The following is a 23564-nucleotide window of genomic DNA, read 5'->3' as shown; positions in this document are numbered from 1 at the left end:
GAATTTACTCTTGAGCCAATTTCTTTCTCATCTTTCTCCGTAAATGTCTTCCTGAAGAACCAAATTTAGCTCTAAGGCTTTCTTTTTTACTTTTCCTGTGTATTGACCTTCTCAGAGAAAACCCAAAACTTTAGGTATTCAGAGAAGTGATTTGGGTAGATGTGAGAGGATTGTTGAATGCTTAACAGTATTTTCTTTGTTTTCATATGCTTGTTTATTGTCATGTCACTTGAATCTGTGTTGAACCAGGAGGATATTTAAGAGGGAAGGCATAGGGAGGAGTGGGGCCCAATGGAGATCTATTTGGAATAAAATTTTGTAAATACATGTAACATTTTTAATTAACCCCCATTAAATCTGGTTATTCAGCTTTGTTGTATTTGCCTAAAATATCATGCAGAATACTTTTTTCAGTGATATTCCAGCTTTTCTGTGCTTACCTGTAGCAGAGTTTGGTCTTTTGAGATCAAAATGATTTTGTCTCAAACACCAATTTATTGTATGTAGCTTTTTCTGTAAAACCACAGAAATTTTGTTTCATCTTAAAGATACTTATTTGCTATAGTAAGTCTAGAGCATTAGAAATTTCAAGTTCATTTCATGGATCTCTAGCTTTCCAGTCATATATATATAAAATTCTAAATCATATAAATTGTATGAACTCTTACCCTGAATATTTGCATCTGTCATCCTGATGCTAAATTCTTATATTTTATGCCTAGAACAGAATTGGCACATTGTTTTTTAGTTCTATAATTCAGTTTTGCACATATAAAAATTACTGAAAGCTGCAAGGGTTCCTTTGTGCCCTGGAAAAGTCTTTCTACTCAGATTTGTTACCAGTTTTATAAAATAGTGTCCGATAAATCTCTTGAAATAGTTTTGCACTTTTATTTTGAAAGTGGAAATTTTATAACATCTGGTTATGAAAAGCTCAAGTCAGTTCTGCTTGGTATCTTTCCAATCTAAAGATTCTGTGAAATCAAAGTAATTCAGTCTTGAGAATATCAGAAGGGAATGCAGCTGGAACTTGTGGACATGTAACCAGGAAGGAACATGAATGGTTGGCTCTGCATAGTTTGTGTTCCTAGTTGAAATAGGAAGTAGTGTGAAAAATCTGAACTCTGGGTAGCTTGTTGTCAGAGAGCTGAAATCACAGATGAACATATAAATCATCCAGTAAGTGTTGCCTCAGGTGGCTCTGCGTTATGAGGACACAGGAGTTTTATCAAGAGAGGTCACCTGTTGTGTTATCAGTTGAATTTTCAGGGGGACTTTGCCTCAAAGTCCACTGAATATGATCAGAGTAGAAACACATCATGCCTCAGGCTGACACAACTGCTGCTGTTTGCCTGTACTGCGTTCTTTATATCAAGAAGTGGAGGTGCTGGTGTAAATAGTATGTCACTTCCAGGATGTTGAGAGAGTTTTGGTAATCTCCAAGGCTGGGAGGTTTAAAAATAATGTATTAAAAATTGGCTGTTTTCTAGTTCTCCTGTCCATGCATGAGAGCTGTAGAAGGAGAAATAAACTCTGTTGTCAGCTCTTGTGATTGAATGTTCTGATATACATTTTAATGCATTTTAAGTCTATGTAGTAGAACTGTGAGAGGAAAGGATCAGAATAAAATTGATCCTAGTACCTGTATTTCTTAGAACAGTCATCTTTGACTAAGATGCCTGTAGGTGAACTGCTAGTTTTATTTGTAGTGCTGTGCAATAAGGTACTGATCCAGTACCTAGGGATCACAGTTCTTAAACTGTTACTGAGAGCCCTGCACACAAGTCCTCCCACATCTGCTTGCTCTGACATATGGTTGGTAGCTTCAGAATGTTTGTTAGAGGTATTGACTCTTCGTGCTTTTTGAGTGCAGGAATTGTTACTCAATAGGGAATTGCACAACTGTTGCCAGAATTTTATACTTAATTTTAGCCTTTTTTGAAGACTACTCAGTTTAACTTTTGGAAAACACTGAATTGACTGAAAAGTGTAGTTTAAGGTGGTAGTTGTTCACAAGTGGAAGGGTAGTTGCAAATTGTACTCGTATAATAGATGGTAGCAAGATACAAGGTTTTAAACAAACCTGAGGTGGGGGAAAAAGTTCTGCAGTCATTTTGCTTTTCACCACTTTCGTAAGCAGCAGGTAAATAACTGATTGCTTAGAAAGTGTCTGTGTCTGGTGAGGTTCATTTATGTCTGCAGAATGCAGATGTAAAACCTTTTTTGTAACTGCTGCAGTATGATACTGCACTTCTGTTGTTAGGCATTACTGTAGCATATGACTATATGTCATATGTTTTGTATTTCTTTCAAGCATTACTATTTACTATTGTACATCCTTGATGCTTAATTCTTGCCTCTAGTATTTTCAGTCAATTGTGTATGTATTTTAAAATGTATGCTACCTTTTGGTTAGAACAGGTCAAGCATGTCTATTTAGAGGATTCTCATGGCATTTGAGTTGTGGCATATGAATTGAGAGCCTTCTTTAAGAGGTCCAAAATTTAGTAGCTTAATAAGCAAGTAAAATAATTCATATTAAACTAAGTGGGAGTTCTTTCATTTGTTGTTGTGGCTTGAATAGTAAACTATGTTTAATGATTAAGGTAGGAGAGCAAGAAAGTCTTGGTTCACTTTGGCATTAACACATTTCTTTCAGGTATTGCATCTGAATTTGGTGTACGAGGCTATCCAACAATTAAGCTGTAAGTTGATGCTTCCTATTGAATTTCTAACACTGATTTGATGACACTAAAGAAAACATAGCCCTGTTCATTTAAAAATCTCAAACAAACCAATCACAAAAAACCTGTAAAACTCAAACCAAGAAAAACCCCAAAAAGCCACTTCACCATCTCATGGTAGCATTGTCTTTGATTTCTACTGGACTGTTTTGCTGTGAAATTCAGTCATATCCATCATCTTATTTAGAAACAGAATTCTTAATAGACAGGTTAACAAATTGGACTTCATTTAACTGCTGCTTTCGATGCAGTTATGTAGAAGTGTGTGTACACAAATATGTCTTTCAAATATATATACACACAACTATTATAAAAAGGAATTCCTTCCTCCATTTGATTTGACATCTTTAGAGTGATTCAGGCAGTAAGTGCATAGCTGAGTCTTCCCACTAACTTCTTGTAAGCTGCTGATTGCAGTTTCTTATTTTCAATTGCCTCTCTCTTCTCTCCTGTGTACCTTAAAAATCTAACTAGTAACAGTAGTAGTTACTGTGTAGGGTGAAGGGTGAGAAAAGTTGTTTAACAAGAGAAGTATATGTAGATTTTTTTTCTTCATCTAATTTAAAAAAGACAGTGGAGGACAAAAATTATAGGAAAATATCAATCCATAATGATATTCTATGTACTTACTTATAACACATGTAGTTTATAGTCCAGTACAAGGTCATATTAAATATTAAGACACAGTAATTTTGGGTCCTTTTTACTGTGAACAGACTGGGGGGTTTAGCAGGTTATTTTTTAAGCAAATAATACTTATAATATGTAATAATGAATCTTGTCAAAGTGACAAGAAGGCAACAAGAGATATTTAGCTTATTAATCTTTAAGGATGAAAAATTTTATTGGCATATAGAGGCACTGAAAACTCACTTTATCATTACTTCTTTCCTGTGAGTTTCCTAAACCTATATGGATTTAAAGAAAACCTCTTAAAATTATTGAAACTTTCTGGAATACTCTAATAATGCAAGTGTGCTACATCCCCTGTCAGCAGAGTACCATAAGCTGACCAACACTTCATGTAAGCTTAATTTAATACATATATTCGGAAGGTTTTGCAGGTTATTTGATACCTTTCAATTATAAAAAAAAAAAAAAAGAAGTTTATATGTTTGTCTTTTATAAAGACTAATACCTCAGTAGTATAAATGTTGAGTGTTTGGGGTTTGATTTGGGTGTGGGGTGGGATTTTTTTATACAGTCATAAGCAAATGTTCTAAGTTATCTGTGTGCTTACAGAGTAAATGACTGCTGTGCACTAGAAAAATAAATGTAAAAGAATGCTAATTATTTCAAAAAGTCAATAAATCAGATACTGTGTAAATAATTTTTTACTGCATAATTGCGTTGTATTGCATTATTGGGTTTTCTATTTTGCTGACCACTTCTGTTACTTCTCACTCACTAAAAGGTGACTGTAATAAACCTGTGAAGATTGAGTAATTCTGCGTGTACAAATGTAGTTTAGGTCATTTCAGTTCTGTTCTTTTTTTTTGTCTTTCCCATTTATCTAGCTTAAAAGGTGACTTGGCATACAACTATAGAGGACCTAGAACCAAAGATGATATAGTTGAATTTGCTAATAGAGTGGCAGGGTAAGTATACTCTTCTGTGAAACTGGTTCTGGGGACTTAAAACTTACTTAGGATTTTGAGGTGAGCCAAGAATTAAATCTGTTTAAAAAAGAACAAGATACTGACACAAAGTTAAAAACTATATGTGCTATTGATGCCTATCACTATGTGTGTCACTGCATGTGAGGCTGGTGGTGAGTGGCATGGAGAGAGTAAAGAGAGACTGGCTAGCCACAATACCTTCTTTACAGTGCAAGAACTAAGGGCTTTTCAGAGTACTGGAAACTGTGAACAAATGAAGCTCAGGGAAGTCAGAAACAAGAATGCCAATCTAAATGTTGGCTGACAGGCATCATTACTAAGGCAGAAGATGTTTCATGCTCCGAAGTTGTGCTTCTGAAAAGTATGCCATAGGCACCGTAACGAAATGCTTTGGCAGGATTGTTCATAACAATTTCTGTTGGCTCGCTCTTTCTTCCCTACAGTGGCCTGTGACCTCAAAATGTTATTGACAAGTAAATTTTGGGGAGAAAAAAAGTCACATTTCTTTCCTCCATTCTAAAAAATAATTAAGAAGTTTTGATATAGGAACAATAATATTCATTATTCTTTGGAAGTCTGTGGTTTAGGAATATTGAGGGATCAGAATTTTTTAAGATTTAAGACCACATTTCATAACTGCCGTGCTTAAATTCAGAATTTTATCTCTCAAATGACTGAGACCTTATTGTGGCCTTTCGCTAAGAGGTCTTATAAGAAAGAAGAAGAGAGATTTTTTATCAGGGTCTGTACTGGCAGGATAAGGAGCAATGGTTTTAAACAGAAAGGGGATAGATTTAGATTAAATATCAGGAAGAAATTCTTTACTGTAAGGGTGGTAAGATGTAGTTCTTTACTGTAAGGATGCCCCATCCTGGGAAGTGTTCAAGGCCAGGCTGGGTGAGGCTTTGAGCAACCTGGTCTAGTGGAAGGTGTCCCTGCCCATGGTGGGAGGATGGGACCAGATGATCTTTTAGGTCATTTCCAGTCCAGCTCAGTCTCTGATTCTGTGACTAGTAAATGGTATGCATGTTTCCATTGTAGCAACATTTTGTACTAAGATATGAGTTTTAAATTTAAGTGTGCTATTTGAGGAACATAGCACGTTATTTTAGGAGGAATTTTTCTTTTTTTCTTTTCTCTTTTAGTTGAAAATAAAATAATAAATTGAAAAATTGAATTAATGTGCATTGTGTAATTTAATTAAAAAAAACCACAAAAAACTGTATGACATTTTCTTGTGGATTTTTATTTGTTTGGGTTTTACAGGTTGAAAAAACTAAGAATTTTCTTTCTTGTTTTTATTTTCCTCCCAGACCTCTTATCAGACCACTTCCTAGCCAGCATATGTTTGAGCATGTGCAAAAGAGACATCGTGTACTTTTTGTGTATGTTGGTGGTGAATCTCCTTTAAAGGTTTGAAGCTTGATTAAGTAAAGTTACTTCTTTTGGGTATTCACAGAGTAATTTAAAATATCTTTTAAAAGACTGAAGTGTATGCTTGAACAAATTCATGTGGTCTTTCTACATTTATTTGTTTTTACAATCTTGTATCATAACCCATATTTTCTAATTTCTCTTTGAAGATGAGTTATGTCACAAAGCTTTTATTTGACCCATACTAAAAGTTCAGAAATTAAAAAACATTGTTTGTATTTTTTCAGGAAAAATACATTGAAGTTGCTTCAGAACTAATAGTTTATACGTACTTTTTTTCTGCCTCAGAAGATGTAGTGCCTGAGGTAAGCTGTTTCCATGCCTACTATTTTCACAGAAGTGGTGTTGTTCTCATATATGTAATTTTACTGTTTCAGTGGCACAGAGATGGCTTCTTACAGTATATTTGGCTTTGATAGATTCCAAAATAATTACACTGAAACGTATAATTTTTGAGTCTGTATGAGGAAAGAATACAAACCAAGTTTCAAGTCTGTCACTGCTTTGTTTTGGCCAAATTAATTGTTCAGTCACATTAATAAAATTAATCAGAAGATATGTGGAACTCAATTTGGACCATTCAACCTGCTCAAGAAAGTAGATACTTGGACTTTTAGCCAATGTACAACTCTTGTTACTTCAGCCAGTCCTTTCACCAACCACTTTTAAAACTAATTTGGGGGTCTTTACCATGGAGAACTTCTGATACCTTAGTAATCAGAGAAGTAAGTGAAGAGGTAAGTTATTTTTGTCTTGTACAATACAGCTGATCAAAACATTAGTCTGCCCGGGGATCAATGGATCCAGTCTACTGACTGCAGAATTCTCATGTGGCTCTTTGGAGGAGTCTGTAACAAGGAAAATATTGACAGTTAGTCACAAGGGTGGAAAAAATTGGTATTGCTGTTGTTAGTCTAATCATTGTTGCTTACCTGTTGAAGCAAAATCAAGAGGCTGTTTCATTTACTGGTATCTCCAAGTGGGACCTAAGTCTACTCCATGCCTGATAAAACGTGACTTGGAAATTAGTTTGGGATTATCAGGGTGAGAACTAGCATAATTTGTTGGCTTTTTTTTTTTTTTTTAGGCAGCTGCATTTTCCAACATCATAAGTAGAACATACTCATTTTAAATAGTAGATTGTTAGATTTCCAGGCCACCTTAATTTGAATATTGCTATTTGCACTTCAGCCCCACCTGAGCAAGAAAAGTACTGTTCAGTTGTGCAGTGGAAAGAGTGTAAAAGGCTCAAAGTCTTTGAGATTCTGTGATCACACTGATGTAAGCAGTGAGCTTTTTTTTTCACGGAAGGTAATTTCCCCGTTGTCATTAAGCTGAAGTAGTAATATTCTGTGGAGAGAAGCAAAAATGTTATGAAATTACTGAGTGCTAGAGTTGTAATGAGCCTTTCCATAACGCTGTTCACTGTTAGGCTTTGTTTTGTCACCTTAGGTAATCTTGTTCCGAGCTTCAGGTGTCTTTTGCGAGCTGTAATCTGTACGCAGATTGATTTGTCCTTTAAAGATGTAAAACTATGTTTAAAATAAGAGAACGAAAGCATCACTTAGAATTTTCTTATTGTTCATTTGTATCAGCTGTTACATTGTAAACCTACTGCTTTTACATTTATTTCCAAGACAGATAATGCAGAATGATTACAGAAGGCATGCTGTTTGGAAATGATGCAGTTCTTACCTTTCCCAAACATATCAGTAGACAATTCAGCCAACATAATTAAAAGTATGCTCATGATATAGTCCTTTTTTAACCACAAGTGCCATCAGAATTTTGACTTTGAATGGTAACAAGCAGTCAGGAGTAGATGCAGTATATATTTTCTATGGCAGTTCACTGAAAATGTGAGCTGAATGAGATTCTTTAAGTTCCAAGAGAAAGGTTTCTACACCTCTTTTTTTAGTATGTTGCTGACCATCCTAAATATCATGTTTAACATGGTAATGCAGGCTTTCATTGTTACTTTTGCCTAAATTAGGTCTGTATGCAGCCTCGTCTTCTGAAGCTGTTTCTTTTTATTCCCATCAGTCTGAACCACAAGAAATAGCCCAGATTTAGTGGGACATGTTATCAGTATTACTATTTTACTGTACATTTAGAAAAAATAGCAGTATGACAGGTATGCTGACAACAGCACAGATTGGGAACAGGGACCATAATTGATAAAACCCTCAAGTTTACGATCTCCTATCTAAAGTTCATGTGCAACTCATAAAATATTCTTCATGCTGCTGGAGATACTAGTAAAAAATCCTGTTTCATTTACGCTTTGTGAGGTCTACCTCTCAAAACTACATTGATGTGTTACTTTTAATATGCAGAAGCTGATAAATTTATTTTAGTAAATTTAGACAGAAAATATTTAGATGTACTTAGAGATTTTCCCAAGGACTGCATTTCCATATTTTCAGATTTTTTAGTTTGTCTGTTTAAACATCTTTTAATCTTTCATGGATTAATTGAAAACCAACTCTTTCAGTATGTGACATTGCCTGAATTACCTGCTGTTATGGTCTTCAAAGATGGAACTTACTTTGTTTATGATGGTAAGTAAAAGTGGACATTACCTTAAGAAAATATATTTAAAGTATATATGGAGAAACTGGAAGAGGTGGGATTTTTTTGAAGTTTATATTGGGGTTCTGGGAGACTCCCCAGTTTTAGAACAAATAGCAACTCCTTCAGGAAGGAGAAGAGAAAAAAATAATTAGTTCTTATGCCACAAAATGCAAGGCATTTGTTTTAGGAATACTGAAGTAGAAGTGATGATATTTGCTTTGTGTTATAAGTAAGATGTAGCTTCCAATATTATTATTTGCTGGCATTAATGTACTTATAAAAGTTACTCCTTCCCTCACTGTTGTAATTCATCATACACAAAATAGCAGAAAACTTACTGAAGAGGAATCACACATACGATGAATTTACAGTTTCGAACAGTTAATGAGATTTACTGTAAGTTGAAAATGTATCACTCAGAAGATTAATCTGCAGTTTTCATTTCTGAAAATAGGTAGTACCACAGCAAAATACTCCAGATTGGCCATCAAGGATATTCTTTGTGACTTCACAGAAGGGATATACTTGTCTTCCTCTTCAGTCTGTTGCCTCCAGATAAAAATTCACTCTCTAGGCTCCTTAATTTGCATTTAAATTTTTTTATGCTTTTTGCAATCCTGGAGAAAGAAAGCTTGTAAGAGAAACACTTCTGAATTGCCTTTTGCTGTGTTGCCTGCTTGCTTTTTCCATACCTTTTAAAACGAATGCGTGACGCATAATGAAACAGGCTTCTAATTTATTTCGTAAAAATTTTACTGTCTCAGAATGTACCAGAAACATTATTTTAAGTCAAACAAATTATGAAGATGCAGTTTAAGAGACTGAATAAGGTTATTATGTCCAACTGTTATGACTGAGCTTACCATAAGAAAAAGTTCTGGCAGAATCCAGTTCAATGCTCTCAGCTTGTCTGGTATTTTGGTTTGGGTTTTTTTTTCTTCCCCTTAGTAGGGGAAATTGATGCAGACCTATGGGAAGCATTATCCTTGGAATTGTTTGCTACTATCTTATGGCAAATAATTGTTAACCTGAAGTTATTGATAAATCACACTATATAATATGAATTTGTTTATTGTACACATAATATGCAACACTATGTTTATATATGTTTTTCTTTTTTACTTGTGAATAAGATCTAATTGGTGGTCTGTGTTAGAACTGGATTCTTTATGAATTAAAACATCTAGCATGTGAAACTAGCCTTCAGTATAACTGATTCTCAGTCATACATGACTGTTTATTCCTTTACATTCACAGTGCTGTTGATGCATCTACTTTTTCTTGAGTTCTTTGTTTCATTTAAGAAGTCTCACAAATACTGCTTTCTGTAATTGTATCTCTGTTTACTTAGTTTGAAACTTGATGACAAGCACACATACACCTTTAAAAACAGAGTTTGGAACTGTTCCTTTCTACACTGTATCACAACTTTTAATATAGTATTGTTTATCATTGAGTTTGGGGAGAAAAAATCAACTTTTCACGCTTTTCTCTAACACATTTTTTCTTCAACAATTGAAAATTGCTTTAGAAGTTTTAAAACCGAAATGTCCAGAAACATGTGATAACTTAAGAAGAATAAAAGAAAAAAAGGAGAAAAAATAGTGTTTACCTCTATAGTACTGAAGTAGTAAATATGACGGCCTACCTTATGAAAAAAAAAAGCATTCTTTTTTTCTTTTTTTTTTTGTTAGAGTATGAAGATGGTGATTTGTCATCCTGGATAAATAGAGAAAGGTTTCAAGGCTACCTTAATGTTGATGGCTTTACGCTGTATGAACTTGGAGATACAGGTGAGATGCTGCTACCACCAATCCCTTTGACATCTTGTGTGTAAGAAAAATTAAAAGAGTACTAAGAATGTGTTTTTTAAATCTCAGAAATTAATCAGTCTCAGAGTTCAAGCTGACAGTGCCAGTCTTTTGTTGGTGTTGGTGAGACCTGTTGTGTTGACTAGAGGTTTCATCCACAACCTTGTCCTACGCTAGTCCTTTCCTCGCAACATAAAAGTTTGTGTGTCTAATCCTGTGGTATTCAGAAAAATTAGTAGAACTTTTAATTTAAGAGCACCTTAGGTTTTGTGTAAGTTGTATATGAACTCTTGGAGTGCCTGCAGGGAATTTTATGACTAAATTTAGAAGTATCACATATGGACAGGTTCAGATGTCTTACATCTAATGGATTTAGATATCTTTAAAACATATGAAGGGAGTGGAGCGTGTGCTAAAATGGACTTGTCCCAGAAAACTTCAGCTTTTCTCTAGTAAAATTTTTTGTAGGCCAGTAAAAAATTTTGCAGCCAAGTGACTTCTGGAATAGGCAAATAATCTGTACTGCTCTTAAGATATACATACTCTGAAATATCATAAAAAATGCTGTAAGTGTTGATTTTTCCAGGCCAGGGTATCTTATCATCTACGTTCCCTTTCAAAATATTTATATTCAGTCAACATTGAGTTCTTTCAGGTTTTAAAGATTATGAAACATCTAGGTTCTCACATATAAAGCTAATATTGTTACACCTACATTTTAAACAGTTATTTACAGAAGTGCTGTTACAAGTTTTTTAAATGTAGTATATTTGTTCCTGTTACATTTTTGTCTAACAGTTCCTCAAATTACAAAAAAGAAAAACGTTGGCTTTATTAATCCAGTGGAGAAACCATCATTTACTTTAAAGAAACTGATGTACTTGGAATTTATTTACGTTTTCTTTTTCAGTCTAAAAGGTAGTTGACTCCTAGTGTATTGACTAGGTAGTGCCTTAGGTTAAGGAAAGAAATGGGGAAAAGTGAGAATTGAGGTATGGAAGAAGCGGGATGGGGAGAAGCTGTTGCTGTTTCACAAGAAAGCCTGGGAATGAATCATAGTTCTTGCCCTTAAAACTCTTCAGTATTACTTGAAAAAAGTGACTTTCTATTTTTGAGGAGAATGCTCCCGGTGGCATGATGATAGGTAGGAACAGAGCAATAGGTTGTCTTGGTGTGGGGGGGGTCTGAGTGAATCATGACATCTGAAGAGAATTAACAGATCTGCACTCTGTAGGCTTTAGTTAATCTGACTGATGACTACACTGTTAGCTGATCTGCTTTCCTAGCAGGAAGTGCTTGATCTGGAGAACCTTTGGCCAGCTTTCTAAATGTACTTTGATCTGATTCACTGTCAGAATCTTTGGGTTTAGGGTTTTTTTCTGTTAATCAGAAAAACTTCACAAAGTAAATCTGAAAAATCGATATATTTTGGTGTTGACCTTTAAGCTCCTCTGAGAGAGGTCTGTGGACTAAATTGTTTTTATGATGTAATGAATTCTGGGCTGTGACAGTAAATTTTCCAAATTTTTTTTTCCATAATACTCCAAATTTTTAATAGTGTGAAAAGTAGTCATTACTAACTCCATACAATAGTGATTCAATGACTTAGAATCAGCTTGTAATTATGTAATAAAGGTCTCTGTAGTCTCGTATTTAGGTATATGCACATATGTTGCCTGAGTAGGTTATTAATTTTTATCTGTGTTTCCTCCCTTTTAACTTCTTTCTAAGGATAAACTTTTCATAGAATGCTACTGGTGTGGCATTAAGCCACATCTTCATTTATTTTCAGTAGCTTTTAGAAAACCACATTTTGGTCAGCTCGAAGAGGCTCTTTGGCTTTGAGATTGGTTTATACTTAAAAACTAATTCCTGTCCCTGAAGAATATCTGCTCTTCTGGGTTGGCATATTTTCCAATTGAGAATGTGTGTTTCTTTTTAAGTGGTTTCAAGAATTTTATTCCTTATTTTAGGAAAACTTGTGGCTATTGCAGTCATTGATGACAAAAACTCTTCAGTGGAACATACCAGGTACAGAACTGAGTATGGGTGACACTATGGGAAAAATGTGCTGTAATGAGAACTTTAGAAGTTTCTTAATTATTAAGAAACACTATGTTAAATGAGTGGGTTTAACTTGCACGTGTTCTCTAATTTCTGACTTAGTGTCCTGAATTTACTTAATTTATGGCTCAGTTGAAGCACATATGAGTTCAATGAGATGATGGGAGTTCCTGACTCACTCCTCTACCCTTTGTTAATGAGATCACAGGAGCCAAGGATGATCTCACAACTTTTGAGAGCTATTGTGTCACCTTTAGATGAGAGTACTTGAGTTCAGATGACTTTGAGATGAACTTAGTAAGTTTAAACAAATGACTGTACTTAGCTCACTCGCATTAAAAATTAGTGTAGTGATGCTTACATAGTTGTTGTTTGTGGAACATTTAAAAAGGGGTTGGAGTTTGAGACTGAGAGGAACAAGACCTTCCTCTGTTTTTTTCTGGTTGCATATGTAATTAGACTAAGAAAATGCTGTTCAAGTACTGTGTATGGGATTTTAAACCTTTAGGAACCAAGCACGATGAGCCAGATATTTTTTGTTAATCTTCATTGCTGATGAGGTCCAGTTTGCTGTTTTCTGGGGAAATCTCAGTGTTTATTGTTTGTATTTTGAAAGAGCATATCCTGGATTATCAGTGTTATTTCTTTTTGCCTCCAGACTAAAGTCCATTATTCAGGAAGTCGCTAGAGATTATCGGGATCACTTTCACAGGTAGGCACACATGGTACTCACTCTGATATCTTAAATGAACTGTCTTCTAGATCATCACTTTTTTGAATTACATTGCTGAGTGTCTTCGGTTATAGGAAAAATACTTAAAGATAAACTTTTGATGAAATTCACTATTCTACTTTCTTTTTCATCATTGCTTTTTTCACCACTTCTCTTACAGGGATTTCCAGTTTGGCCATATGGATGGAAATGATTACATTAATAGTTTACTAATGGAGTAAGTAAATTCTTATTTGAATTTTCTTTCTTCTCTTGTATTCGTTACTGAATATATTTAATTAAAAATAATCTTATGAAGAATTCCTGCCTTTCATGACTCAAAAAAAATCATTGTCCTGAGAATTCAGCATGAAACATAGTAGCGGTTTTATGTTAAATTAAACTGCATAATTTAATATTAGAAGTTTGGCTTACTGATAATATTGATTGACAAAGCTTATCTTTTAGGTCTGCTTTGTTAAGTTAGTAACTGTTAGAATTGTGGGATTTTCACTCTGGATGCATTTTTAAGACACACACCAGAAGTATGCTTCTGTAGAGAAGCAGCATAAAATGCATGGAAGATGCTGTCTGCTCTTGATATGTACATGGCAGATTTTGAAATATATAAGTGGTTTAACAAGATGCTTGACAGTTGCCCTTGTTATGATCCTTGTCTGAAAAAATGCATAATTAGAGAGTTAAGTTTCTTGGCATTTACCACTGACTATTTGTTCTCCTCTGGCCTTTGGAGTGAAAGAAGGGAAAACCGGAGGTCTGTATACCAGCTCTGTAAGTTTTCCAAATCCCTTTCTTGGGTATCAAAGCATTAATAAAGCATGTGTTCGTACCCCTAAAGGTTCTAGGAGCTTAATGGGGACCCAGGAGTCATAAGATCTGTATTTCTGTAGGATGTCTGCAGATTAAGACCTGAATAAAATTCATTTAAAAACAACTGTCTCTCAGTTGAAGTCAAGTAATGTGATTGAGCTTTATAGTTGCCAAAAGTGAGACCTTCCTCACTTCATTAATTACTTCTCCTGTGCAGGCTCTTACATCTGACTGTCTGCTGAGCTGTTTCAGCTTGTTTATCTGGCAGAAAAATGGTTTTTGTCTAGCCATGTAGGGAAGTTATTTTGCTGATTCAACAAAACCCTTAAACCTCTTTCCTTCTGCTCTGCTGAGTACCAGAACTGATGTGCAGAGAAGTAGGGGGGAGGGAGATGAGATCTCTGGGAAGAAGGAAATGAAGGGAACGGAGACAGAACTGCCACTTAGAGTGGTAGTGGTCTAGTGGCAAGGTCTGTTCAGCTGGGTTGTTTAACTGAATCTGCAAAAGGCCTGACTTTATAATTTGTAGTATATGGAAAGTTGTTGCTCAAGCATTCACTGGCTTTTAATTGTTCTCTAAACAGAGTATACATTTCAAACATAAGTGGAAAGCAGCAAAAGAAAGCAGCAAATTATGTTCAGTGTTACAAGTAACTGCTCTTCCTGTGGATACGTGAATAATTCAAGTAAAACCATATTGCAAGTGCTCTGGTTTGTCACCAGATGGCAGCAAGTGCAAATAGAAAAAGCCTCCTGAATAGTGAGAAATGTATCACAGAATAGTTTTTTACTGTGCCAGATCGACATAGGAACAAATTCTGTTTCTTCACAAAGGACAAAATATTGTGTGATTTGTAGGGATAGAATTGGTAGATCCTGATAGAAGTAAATTTATGAACTTGGCTATAACTCCACAAGGAGACATTATAGTTCTGTCTTTTCACCAGTGTATGAACATGCTTTTGCTGGGTTAGAAAAGGTACGATTAAAACTACACACAAAAGAAGAAAACAGAATATTACTTTACTGAAAGCGAAGTAAGCTAAGGTGTCATTGGGAATATCAACTAGAGGTGTATGTAGAGTATTAATTCCTCAGTTCTTGGAAGAGACACGTTAAATGTGCTTTTATGAATATCTGTATAGCATATAGAATCTGTATATGGAGGTTGTGTTTCAGCTGCTCTACAGTAAACTCCAAGAACATCAGTTACCAGACTGTTAAATGCAATAGAAACACTGGGTAGTTTTTTATTGTTTTGGTTTGGTTTGAGGTTAGTTTTTTTTTGATTAATCTTTCTGCATCCCAGTAATAAAACTTGTTCTCTTTTGGCTGGGATGATGTATTTTGGCAGAAGTTGCTGGCTTGTTACTAGGCACTTGCAAAAACACCTGACTTGATTTGAGTGCCTTCAACTTTTATTTCTTGGGTTTTTCTAATAAATACAGATTAAAAACGTCAAGGCAAAATTATAATTAGAGAATCTTATGTTGCAAGTTGTCTCTGTGGAAAAAATTTTGTTTGGTTGGGCTTTTAAAGTTCCATTTAAAGGATGACATTATTTTGTTATTTCTGTAGTTGCCCTTACATTTTCTGAGGTGCCACCATGCTTTCAACTTGAGTACTGGGAACACGGTTTTGAAGTATTCAGCTTTCTAGAAGTTTAGAAAGTTTTCATGTTTAAGTATTAAACTGTTTCACTTTTAGGTTTGCATGTTAATTTAAATTAAAAAAAAAACAAAACAAAACACCTAAAATGTGAGAAAAAATTTAGGATAATTTCAATGACTTCAAAGAAAAATAGCAATCTTGAGTAAATGCTAAACAATATTTTCGTGGATAATTTATTATGGATTGATAGTCATGGTTAAAGCTGAAATCGTCATCAATATTACATGGATTACAAATGTACACTATTAAAGAAGAGTGAAAATATAGAAAAACAAGATTTGCATTGCTTCTGCTGTGAAGGAAAGCCACCTAGTATTTGAATTAATTATTGATAGAATTGTTGAAAATTGACAAAGACTACAGGAGATTTTTAAGTTTAATTAATGTATTTTAAATCTTTCTTGTTGTATACTATACTTGTGCAGTGCTAAAATGTCCTAAACCTGATGTAATTTTGAAGTTAGTGCTACACTGAACAGAAGATTAAATTGGGCAGTGTCCAGATTAAACTGGGCTGTGTCCAGAGTTAATTTCTAACCTTTTTTCTTTTTTCTTCTTTCCAATTCTGTGATCCTAGGCAGTGCTTTTGCATGTGGTTAACTGATGAGTAATAATTCTTTAAAGACTCTGTAGCTCATCTGCCATATCTAAAAGAGATGTAGAAAAACTTTGGTTGGTGTGTCTTATTCTTTTGACTTGACAGGCAGAGGTTGATCAATAGAGCTGATCAGTTAGAACATGGTTGTATGGGATTAAATTTTTGAACTATACTTCTGCCTTTGTGTGCTAAAACACTTAATACATTTCATATACAAGGCTACTATCTGTGATCTGTTACTAACTAGCAAGTTGTAAGGTACATGATTTGCAGTCACTATGGGTATGTAAATTGCAAAAAGCTTCAATAGTGTCACTGACACAGATGTGAAGGAAAAAAATATTAATGAGAAACATAACCATTCTGGTGATTCTCTTCTCCCTTCCCCCTTACCTTTAAGGAATGTTATAAAGAACACACAAGAAAGTGAAGATTCATGGATATCCTTTTAAATTATTGCAGCGATTACTTGAATTCCAATATTTTACATGGGAGTTCTTTAAATGTATAAACTGTCTGTTTTATGTTTCCAGTGACTTGACAATCCCTACTATTGTTGTATTGAATACCTCCAATCAGCAGTATTTTCTACCAGATAGGCACATTGAGAGCACAGAAGACATGGTTCGGTTTATTAACAATATCTTGGATGGTACAGCTGAAGTAAGTCTTCATTGTGACTTGGAATATGTTGGTTGATGTTTATTTCCTTAGATGCTAAACTAGGGAAAAAGATTTGGTTACTCTGTCATGTGTTTTATCTTCCTGTCCTATCTGTCTTATTGTCTTGTGTGCTGGCAATGAGTATGTGATTGTGAATTCTGGAGTTGTGCTGTTGCTCACTGTTCTGACTGCAAAACCTCTTGCAGAAAACAAGGTTTATTCTGTTTATAGCATAATGTTGGTTGGCTTCTTTTGATGTTCCTTGTAATGGTGCACCGGTAAATGGAGATCTCATTATTAATCTCCCGGTTTGCATTAAATGCATTTGTTTAAAATTTTTATTATAGTGCATAATTCAACCATACTCTTTCTTTTGGATGGTAAATCAATAAATCCAATAGGTGGAAGAATGATAAGTTCTGATTCAAAAAGCAGTGGCATACTTGCTTTTCATGTTAGAAATGGACACAAGCTTACCCATGTCTGCTCTAAAACTAAAATCGAGCTGTCTTTTGTTAAAACAACAAAGTTAATAAATCCATCTGGAATTGATGGCTTGGATGATTTCTTAGTATTTATTCCCTCAGTATACTTTGTTAGACAGAAGGCTATGTTATGTGGATGAGAAAAGATCGTGGATCAGAGCTTTCATTTGTGCTTGTGGGGGTGGAAGGCTTTCCCACAAAGGGGAGCAGTGCTAACAAATAATTTGGCTGCCTCCCAGGAGAAGCCTGTGTTGGTTTAAGCCCCAACTTGCTGCAGAATGCTTACTGTGCTAGCTGAATGCTGCTTTCCATTACATCAGCAGTTTTAGATCATTGGGTGGTAATGGCTAGTAATGCTGAAGATCATTTCAGTCATATGATTTATTTAATCTGACAAATTGATGTGGTAACATAATGTAGGTGGAGTTACTTGTTCATAACTTCACTGGCCATGCTTCCAGTTGCATTGTGAGGGGTATTACTATAACTTATTTGATAGTTCTTTGTTCTTTAGTTCTCACTTTTTTAAGTGCATTGAATTATGTTATTAACATGCTAGACTCTATTTAAATATATCCTTTTGGTTGAAACAACAAATGAAATTGATTTCTGGCTGGTTTTTAATTTTGAGGAAATTAATTTGTGATGCCTCAGTTTGCTGCTATTTTGTCACTTAGGTCTTTCTGTTTTTTGTTTGCAGTATTCCAACTAGAATGATTAAAGGTCGATCTAAATTCACATCTCTATACAAGACAAAAATATAGGATGTGCCTTCATTTAAGCTGTCTAAGGTGTCTACAGACATAAAATGGCACTGCTTTGGCTATGTTCTTTACCCAAGAAATTGTACGGCTGTTGAGGAATGACAGTCTTCAAAGTATGCTGGTGAACTGCTAATAGGAAGGAGACTTTGTGAGCCACAGAGAAATTTCTGAGAAATCTAACATTTCACCCTTCCCTTCCTTGGGAAGTGTTGGATTATTCACCTTGACTTTCTTGGTATTTTCTGTAAGCCCTATAGGTAACCTTTTGTGAGTCTGTTTGATCTTCGTGGACTTTTTTGCTATTTGAGGGATTTTGGTCAGATCAGGTGCTGATCAGTTAACTTGCAAAATGGGATTTATTTCTCTGGCAACTCAACAGGTGAAAACTAGTCCTGTTCAACAGACAGATTGCCCTTAGATTCGTGTAGTTATTTTGAACACTGCTAAATTAGGTGACAGTGTAGGTATAGCCTGTCATTGCTTGGCACAAGTTTTATTTATTACACCTTCATATCTTCTTTTTGCTTAGTCCTTAGCTTTTTCTAACTGTGCTGTCAAAAATCCATAAATGGATATCCAGTAGCTGCAGGAAAGTTCAGAAGATCTCTGCAGTTTTATTGATGTTATATCAGGACAGTTGCTAATTTTTGTTAGTGTTTCTCTATGGTAAGAGTGAGTGCCAGCCCACTATTCAAGTTGGTGCTGATTGTTTAAAACTATTGTGAGAGACTTTTTCGTGAGACTATTGAATAATAGTTATCTAAGTTTGACAAGCTGGAGTGTCTGGGCGTCATGAGATGTAAGAATAATTACTTTTCATTTCCTTCTAAAGGGACTTAAGATTGCAAGGTCTGAAGAATGAACTTTTGGAATCATAACTGAAAAGTGTCAGCAGTTTTGACTTGGTTGCGTTTGAAATTTCAGGCACAGGGTGGTGATGGACTTCTGCAACGAATCAAGAGAATAATCTATGATGCCAAGTCTACTATAATGGTAAGTTTTATTTTTCATTAAATTAGATGGTACCCTTGTCAATCACAATACAGATATTTTCAGAGGGTTAAAAGATATTTTTATATAAGTTGGTTTATATTATATATATTGTGTATATATTATAGGTATATATAAATTAGATTTAAACCAAATTAACTTCTTGAATAAATATTTTAATACTGTATTTTATAATTTTTCAACATAAGTTGATTTCTTAGTTTTTCACTCCTTTTCTATATGTCTGACAAGTATTTTAAAGGATAGAAGAGGGAAAATTCAAAATCTTTTCCTTGACCTTTTGACATCCTTTCCTGAAACTGGTAGCACTTCCATGTTCTGAGAAATGTTACAGTTTTGTTATAATTAGTTATGGCATAAAGGGATTAAATACTACTCTTTGTGTAGGTTTAAAGCAAATATTTGTATCATCTTTCTTGTAAGCTAATTATGCTTAACAGAGTTTTGTTAGCTGAAGAAGTACACAAATCCATTTCTTCACTTGTCCTACACAAGCAAATAAACCCGTGCTGTGAATTTAAATTGAAACACGTTTCTATATGAGTGGCTTCTACTTCTGTGTAAGTGCAACTTTTAACCATAAATTTCTGCAACCATAAGTACTTATTCCCATGCCATTTAGCTAATCTTCAACAGGAAACTGTCTAGTAACAGAACATTTCTGCAGATCCCTTATTATTCAAATTTTTGAGAATGAGGCACAAATAGTAACTGAATCTGGTTCCTTGAAAGTATTTTTGTAACACTGTTAGAACAATTGTTTCTGAAGCTTCAAACAATGAATAGGATATGCTGTTGGCCTGTTAACATTAACTACCCCAATGCAATATTGTAATATTTGAATTTTTAAGTATTTTTTTATAAACTTATATTAGGTATTGTTGCAATTGAGGACTCTTTGTCATTTTTGCAGAAGAAAGCAAAACAAAATCCAAAATACCCCCAAAACAACAGCAATACAAAAACCAAACCCCAAACCAAGCAAGCAGAAAACCCAAAAAACCCTACCCATCTCCCTGAAAAACCACTGAATCTCATTCTGGATATTTTTGAATAAATGTGCGGAGTGGTAAGAGAAGTAATGCAGTAACTTTATGTTAATCACTGAAAGTCTTTTCTACTTCAAATTTCTGTTTCAACAGTCTGTGTTCAAGAGTTCACCACTGCTGGGATGCTTTCTCTTTGGGCTGCCCCTGGGGGTCATCAGCATTATGTGTTATGGAATCTGCACAGCTGATACAGATGGAGAGGTATTTGAGCATGAGGGAGCTAAAAAGGAAAGTGGCGATCGGGAGCTCACAGACGAAGGCAGTGAGGAGGAACAAGAGGAGGAAAAGAATGGAAAATACACAGAACTTTCAGATGGAGAGCTTAAACAGAAAGACACAATGGAAAAGAAAAAAGACTAACTTGTTTAGCAGAAGAATTCTCTAGAATTTCCAAATAGATTTATTTATTGAAGGTTTTCATTTATTGATGATCTTCATGAAAGAGGACCGTTTTGTCTGCGTTATGGTAGTTTTGACTTGCATGTATTCAAATTTTCTCAGAAATTGACAGAAAAAAAAATGGGTGTTCTCTTAATTGTCCTTATTAGATTAACAAAGAGCAACTTAAACTGAAGAAATCTGCAGGTACAATTCTATACCATTTTTGGAAGAGTTTTGAATTGTTCATTTCCAGAACAGTGAGATCATGTTACTGGGCCTTACTGTATGGGATGAACTGCTGCTAGTATAGCCCAGCTGAGCACTCATTCACATAAAATTAGGGCTGAAAACTAAGAAAAATGAAGAGAGCTGTGAAGTCTTTCAGAGCCTGATAGCTAAAGACAAGTTATGATTTTTCTAAGAAGTCACATCTTCTACCTGTTGCACATTATTATGAAAAAGAAAACCCAAGAAGATTATCTATTTTCTCAAATTAAATGTAAATTGTTATGAATTGGAGACTGTTCTACCATGTAATAATATAATTATTGGCAGTCAAGAATGTTTACTTGATATAGGATGTGGGACTTAAGTGTTTACTAGTGCTCTAGCAGTTAAAAATATTGGAAAACTGTTACAAACTTTCTAGAACGTGATTGCCTGTTGTTTTCTATGAGTGCTTGCACAGACTTATAGTGCGACAGGTCTTTAAGTTTCCTAAATCCGCAGCATAACCTGATAAAGGAAGACGTAAATATAAAGACCCTCTGATGATTTTGTATAGCTCTCTAATGGCAACCTTTTTGAATGGTGTAAATTTGTTTCACAGTGTTTAATTGAGATTGTTACATATCTTTTGAGGTAGTTGGTTTTGTTTGAGACTGTTACTTACTCTGAAGGAGGGAGTTATTAGAGCATAATATTAACATTCAAATAGATTGATCAGTATAATGCATTTTTCTTACCTTTTTCATCATAAAATTCAGTTTTAATATAACGCTGTGACTGTGAAAAGGACTAATTTGTGTCCAGGGTTAAAATCTCCAAGGGGAAGCTATAAAGTAGCCTTTGGCATCAGTATCATAGAGAATCACAGAACTTATATTGCTCCTCCTTGAACTATTCCTTGCTGGGTTTTTTTCTTTTTGTTCCTGTTTTGTTTAAGGCTATATTACTGTATAATACAAATTATAATGTCTTTCTCATAAGGCAGCTTGATCACATAAGAAATTACTATGCTCTAGCACTAAATTAAAGAATTTCAAATAAAAAACATGAGTAAGCTTAAATAGACAGGTTCTGTGTTTGAGTAAATTTGGTGATGCTATACAATGGTAACCAGGGAAAACATTGTATTCTTTTTCTCTGTAGGAAAGAAACTTGTTTCTTCTCTTTAAGTAGCTTGCTAACAGCTGACTTCATGTTGCAATACAGAGTAGATCCCTGACTTGAAAGATTTTGGTTATCAATCAGTATAAAAAACGTGTAAAGAGATTAGGAACTTTTTCAGAAAACTTCTGTCTGGTTTTGAATCCAACCTTTTTCCTTTTGGGTGGAGAGATAAAAATTGAGTTCATAGAATACTGAGTAGTGTGTGTCAGATACCTTTTTCCCCCATTTTTTGTTCTCTCCGTTTTCCTTCTATGAATTGCCTTTTTTTTTTTTTTCATTTTTGTCATTATAGCTAATTGTACATAGTGACTTGAGTTTTCTTGTTTTTTATTGGTGTTTAATTTTTTTGGCAGAGTCTTTTAGGTGTAGTTTTAGTACAGACATGAAGAATGAGATGCTTAAAAATGTGTTTAGCAAGTTTTTTTTAACATGGTATGGAGGTCCTGAGTTGTTTATTAAAAAAGTTTAAAAAAATATAAAAAAATCACTTATTGTAAAACCTGTAAATTTCTTTGGACTTCAGCATAACTCAGTGCTGATAGTCAAAATATAGGACTATTAAGGCAGTAATATGTTCTTTTGTTTTGTCTTTAAGATTTCAGGACAGATCAATTACATATTTAATTTTGGCTCAAGCTGGAAACCTGCAGCTTTTGACTTAAAAAAAACCTAAAGTGGTCACTGGAACGCTGCTGTTCCTTCTATGGAGTGTAATAAAAATTAAAAAATATTTGAGTTCTGGTGCACTCCTAAGAGCTGTTTCAACTATGAGCCTTTTTTTTTTTTGGTGGTTATTTTTTGTTCGTGTTTATAATCAGTAGCAACCAGTTAACTTGCTGAGAAATCTTGTGAGATGTGGACCTGAGTAAAGAAAATACTGTGGAAGAAACAGATCACACTGGGATCTGTTAAAACTGTAGCACTTAGTAGTCAGAGTTAGGAGTAAAGCCTGTGTCTTGGTTACTTCTGAAGTCTAATATCCATCAGATGGGTACTGAACTATTGAAAATTAAACTTGAAATGTACTGCTGTTTTCACTGAGTCTGTCTACCAGCTATATTGAGCAAGTCACAGGGAGAAGAAAAGCATACAAGTCATATAGTGGGTGTCAGAAGTGACGTGAGATTAAGGCATTTGCTGTGGTCACATAAGTAATCTAGAGTGCTGTCTGAGGGAGGGCATTTTATTTTTCTTCTGCAGTCTCTAAAGGTTTCCTAAAGCAACTTCACTGTAATAACTTGGGATTCATGAAGTAATGCTGCTTTTCTAAGTCAAGTGTAAGCCTTTTCTTTTTCTGTAATAAAAAACATTTTAAACAGCTTGTTTCCTTTGCTTAATTTACTGTGTGTTAGGAGCTTAGATTTACACGTTGTGTAGGAGGGTGCTTGTTGAAAGAGTACCTTGGGCCTTGAGTAACACGGTGCAGAATTGCAGCTGGTATTTTGCAGTAGGAGTTAATATTTACTTATCTTTGATTTAGTGAGCACTCTAGCAATATGAAACAAATGCTTTTATCCAAAAGAAATTCTAAATTACCATACTTAAAAGAGTTTCTACAGAAACAGAGGGATGCTGAGGCAGTCTATCCCAAGCTAGACTGTTCTAGCTTATGTCTCCTTCTGGAAGCACTTGAGTAGTCTTGACACTCAGACATGCTCGGTCTCATGCTGCTTTGTTATTTACCTGGGCTGTTTTAACAGCTTTTGTCCACACTGTGGTGCTCCCTGCTTAACGGATGGAAGGACTGCACTACCATACGTC

The 23564-nt window shown here is 34.7% G+C and overlaps 1 protein-coding gene across 2 annotated transcripts in view; it reads left to right on the top strand.

The window, feature by feature from the left end:
* TMX3 (thioredoxin related transmembrane protein 3) overlaps window positions 1–23121 on the top strand; it is a 29494-nt gene extending 6373 nt beyond the window's left edge. Inside the window, exons 5-16 of one of the 2 annotated variants that reach the window (XM_032696912.1) lie at window positions 2660–2705; window positions 4262–4342; window positions 5677–5776; window positions 6025–6102; window positions 8292–8358; window positions 10066–10164; window positions 12156–12213; window positions 12905–12958; window positions 13140–13196; window positions 16592–16721; window positions 18895–18963; window positions 20124–23121. In XM_032696912.1, coding sequence (XP_032552803.1) covers window positions 2660–2705; window positions 4262–4342; window positions 5677–5776; window positions 6025–6102; window positions 8292–8358; window positions 10066–10164; window positions 12156–12213; window positions 12905–12958; window positions 13140–13196; window positions 16592–16721; window positions 18895–18963; window positions 20124–20390 — 1106 coding nt within the window. In that variant the 3' untranslated portion in view covers window positions 20391–23121. Of the gene's footprint in view, window positions 1–2659; window positions 2706–4261; window positions 4343–5676; window positions 5777–6024; window positions 6103–8291; window positions 8359–10065; window positions 10165–12155; window positions 12214–12904; window positions 12959–13139; window positions 13197–16591; window positions 16722–18802; window positions 18964–20123 lie in introns of those variants that run through there. The other variant, XM_032696920.1, reaches the window with a different exon arrangement.
* Window positions 23122–23564: the final 443 nt, after the last annotated feature.

This window comes from Chiroxiphia lanceolata, chromosome 1 (assembly GCF_009829145.1).
Source record: "Chiroxiphia lanceolata isolate bChiLan1 chromosome 1, bChiLan1.pri, whole genome shotgun sequence".
NCBI lineage: Eukaryota > Metazoa > Chordata > Aves > Passeriformes > Pipridae > Chiroxiphia > Chiroxiphia lanceolata.
The sequence above is the reverse complement of the archived record's forward strand: the minus strand, read 5'-3'. Positions and strand labels throughout refer to the sequence as shown.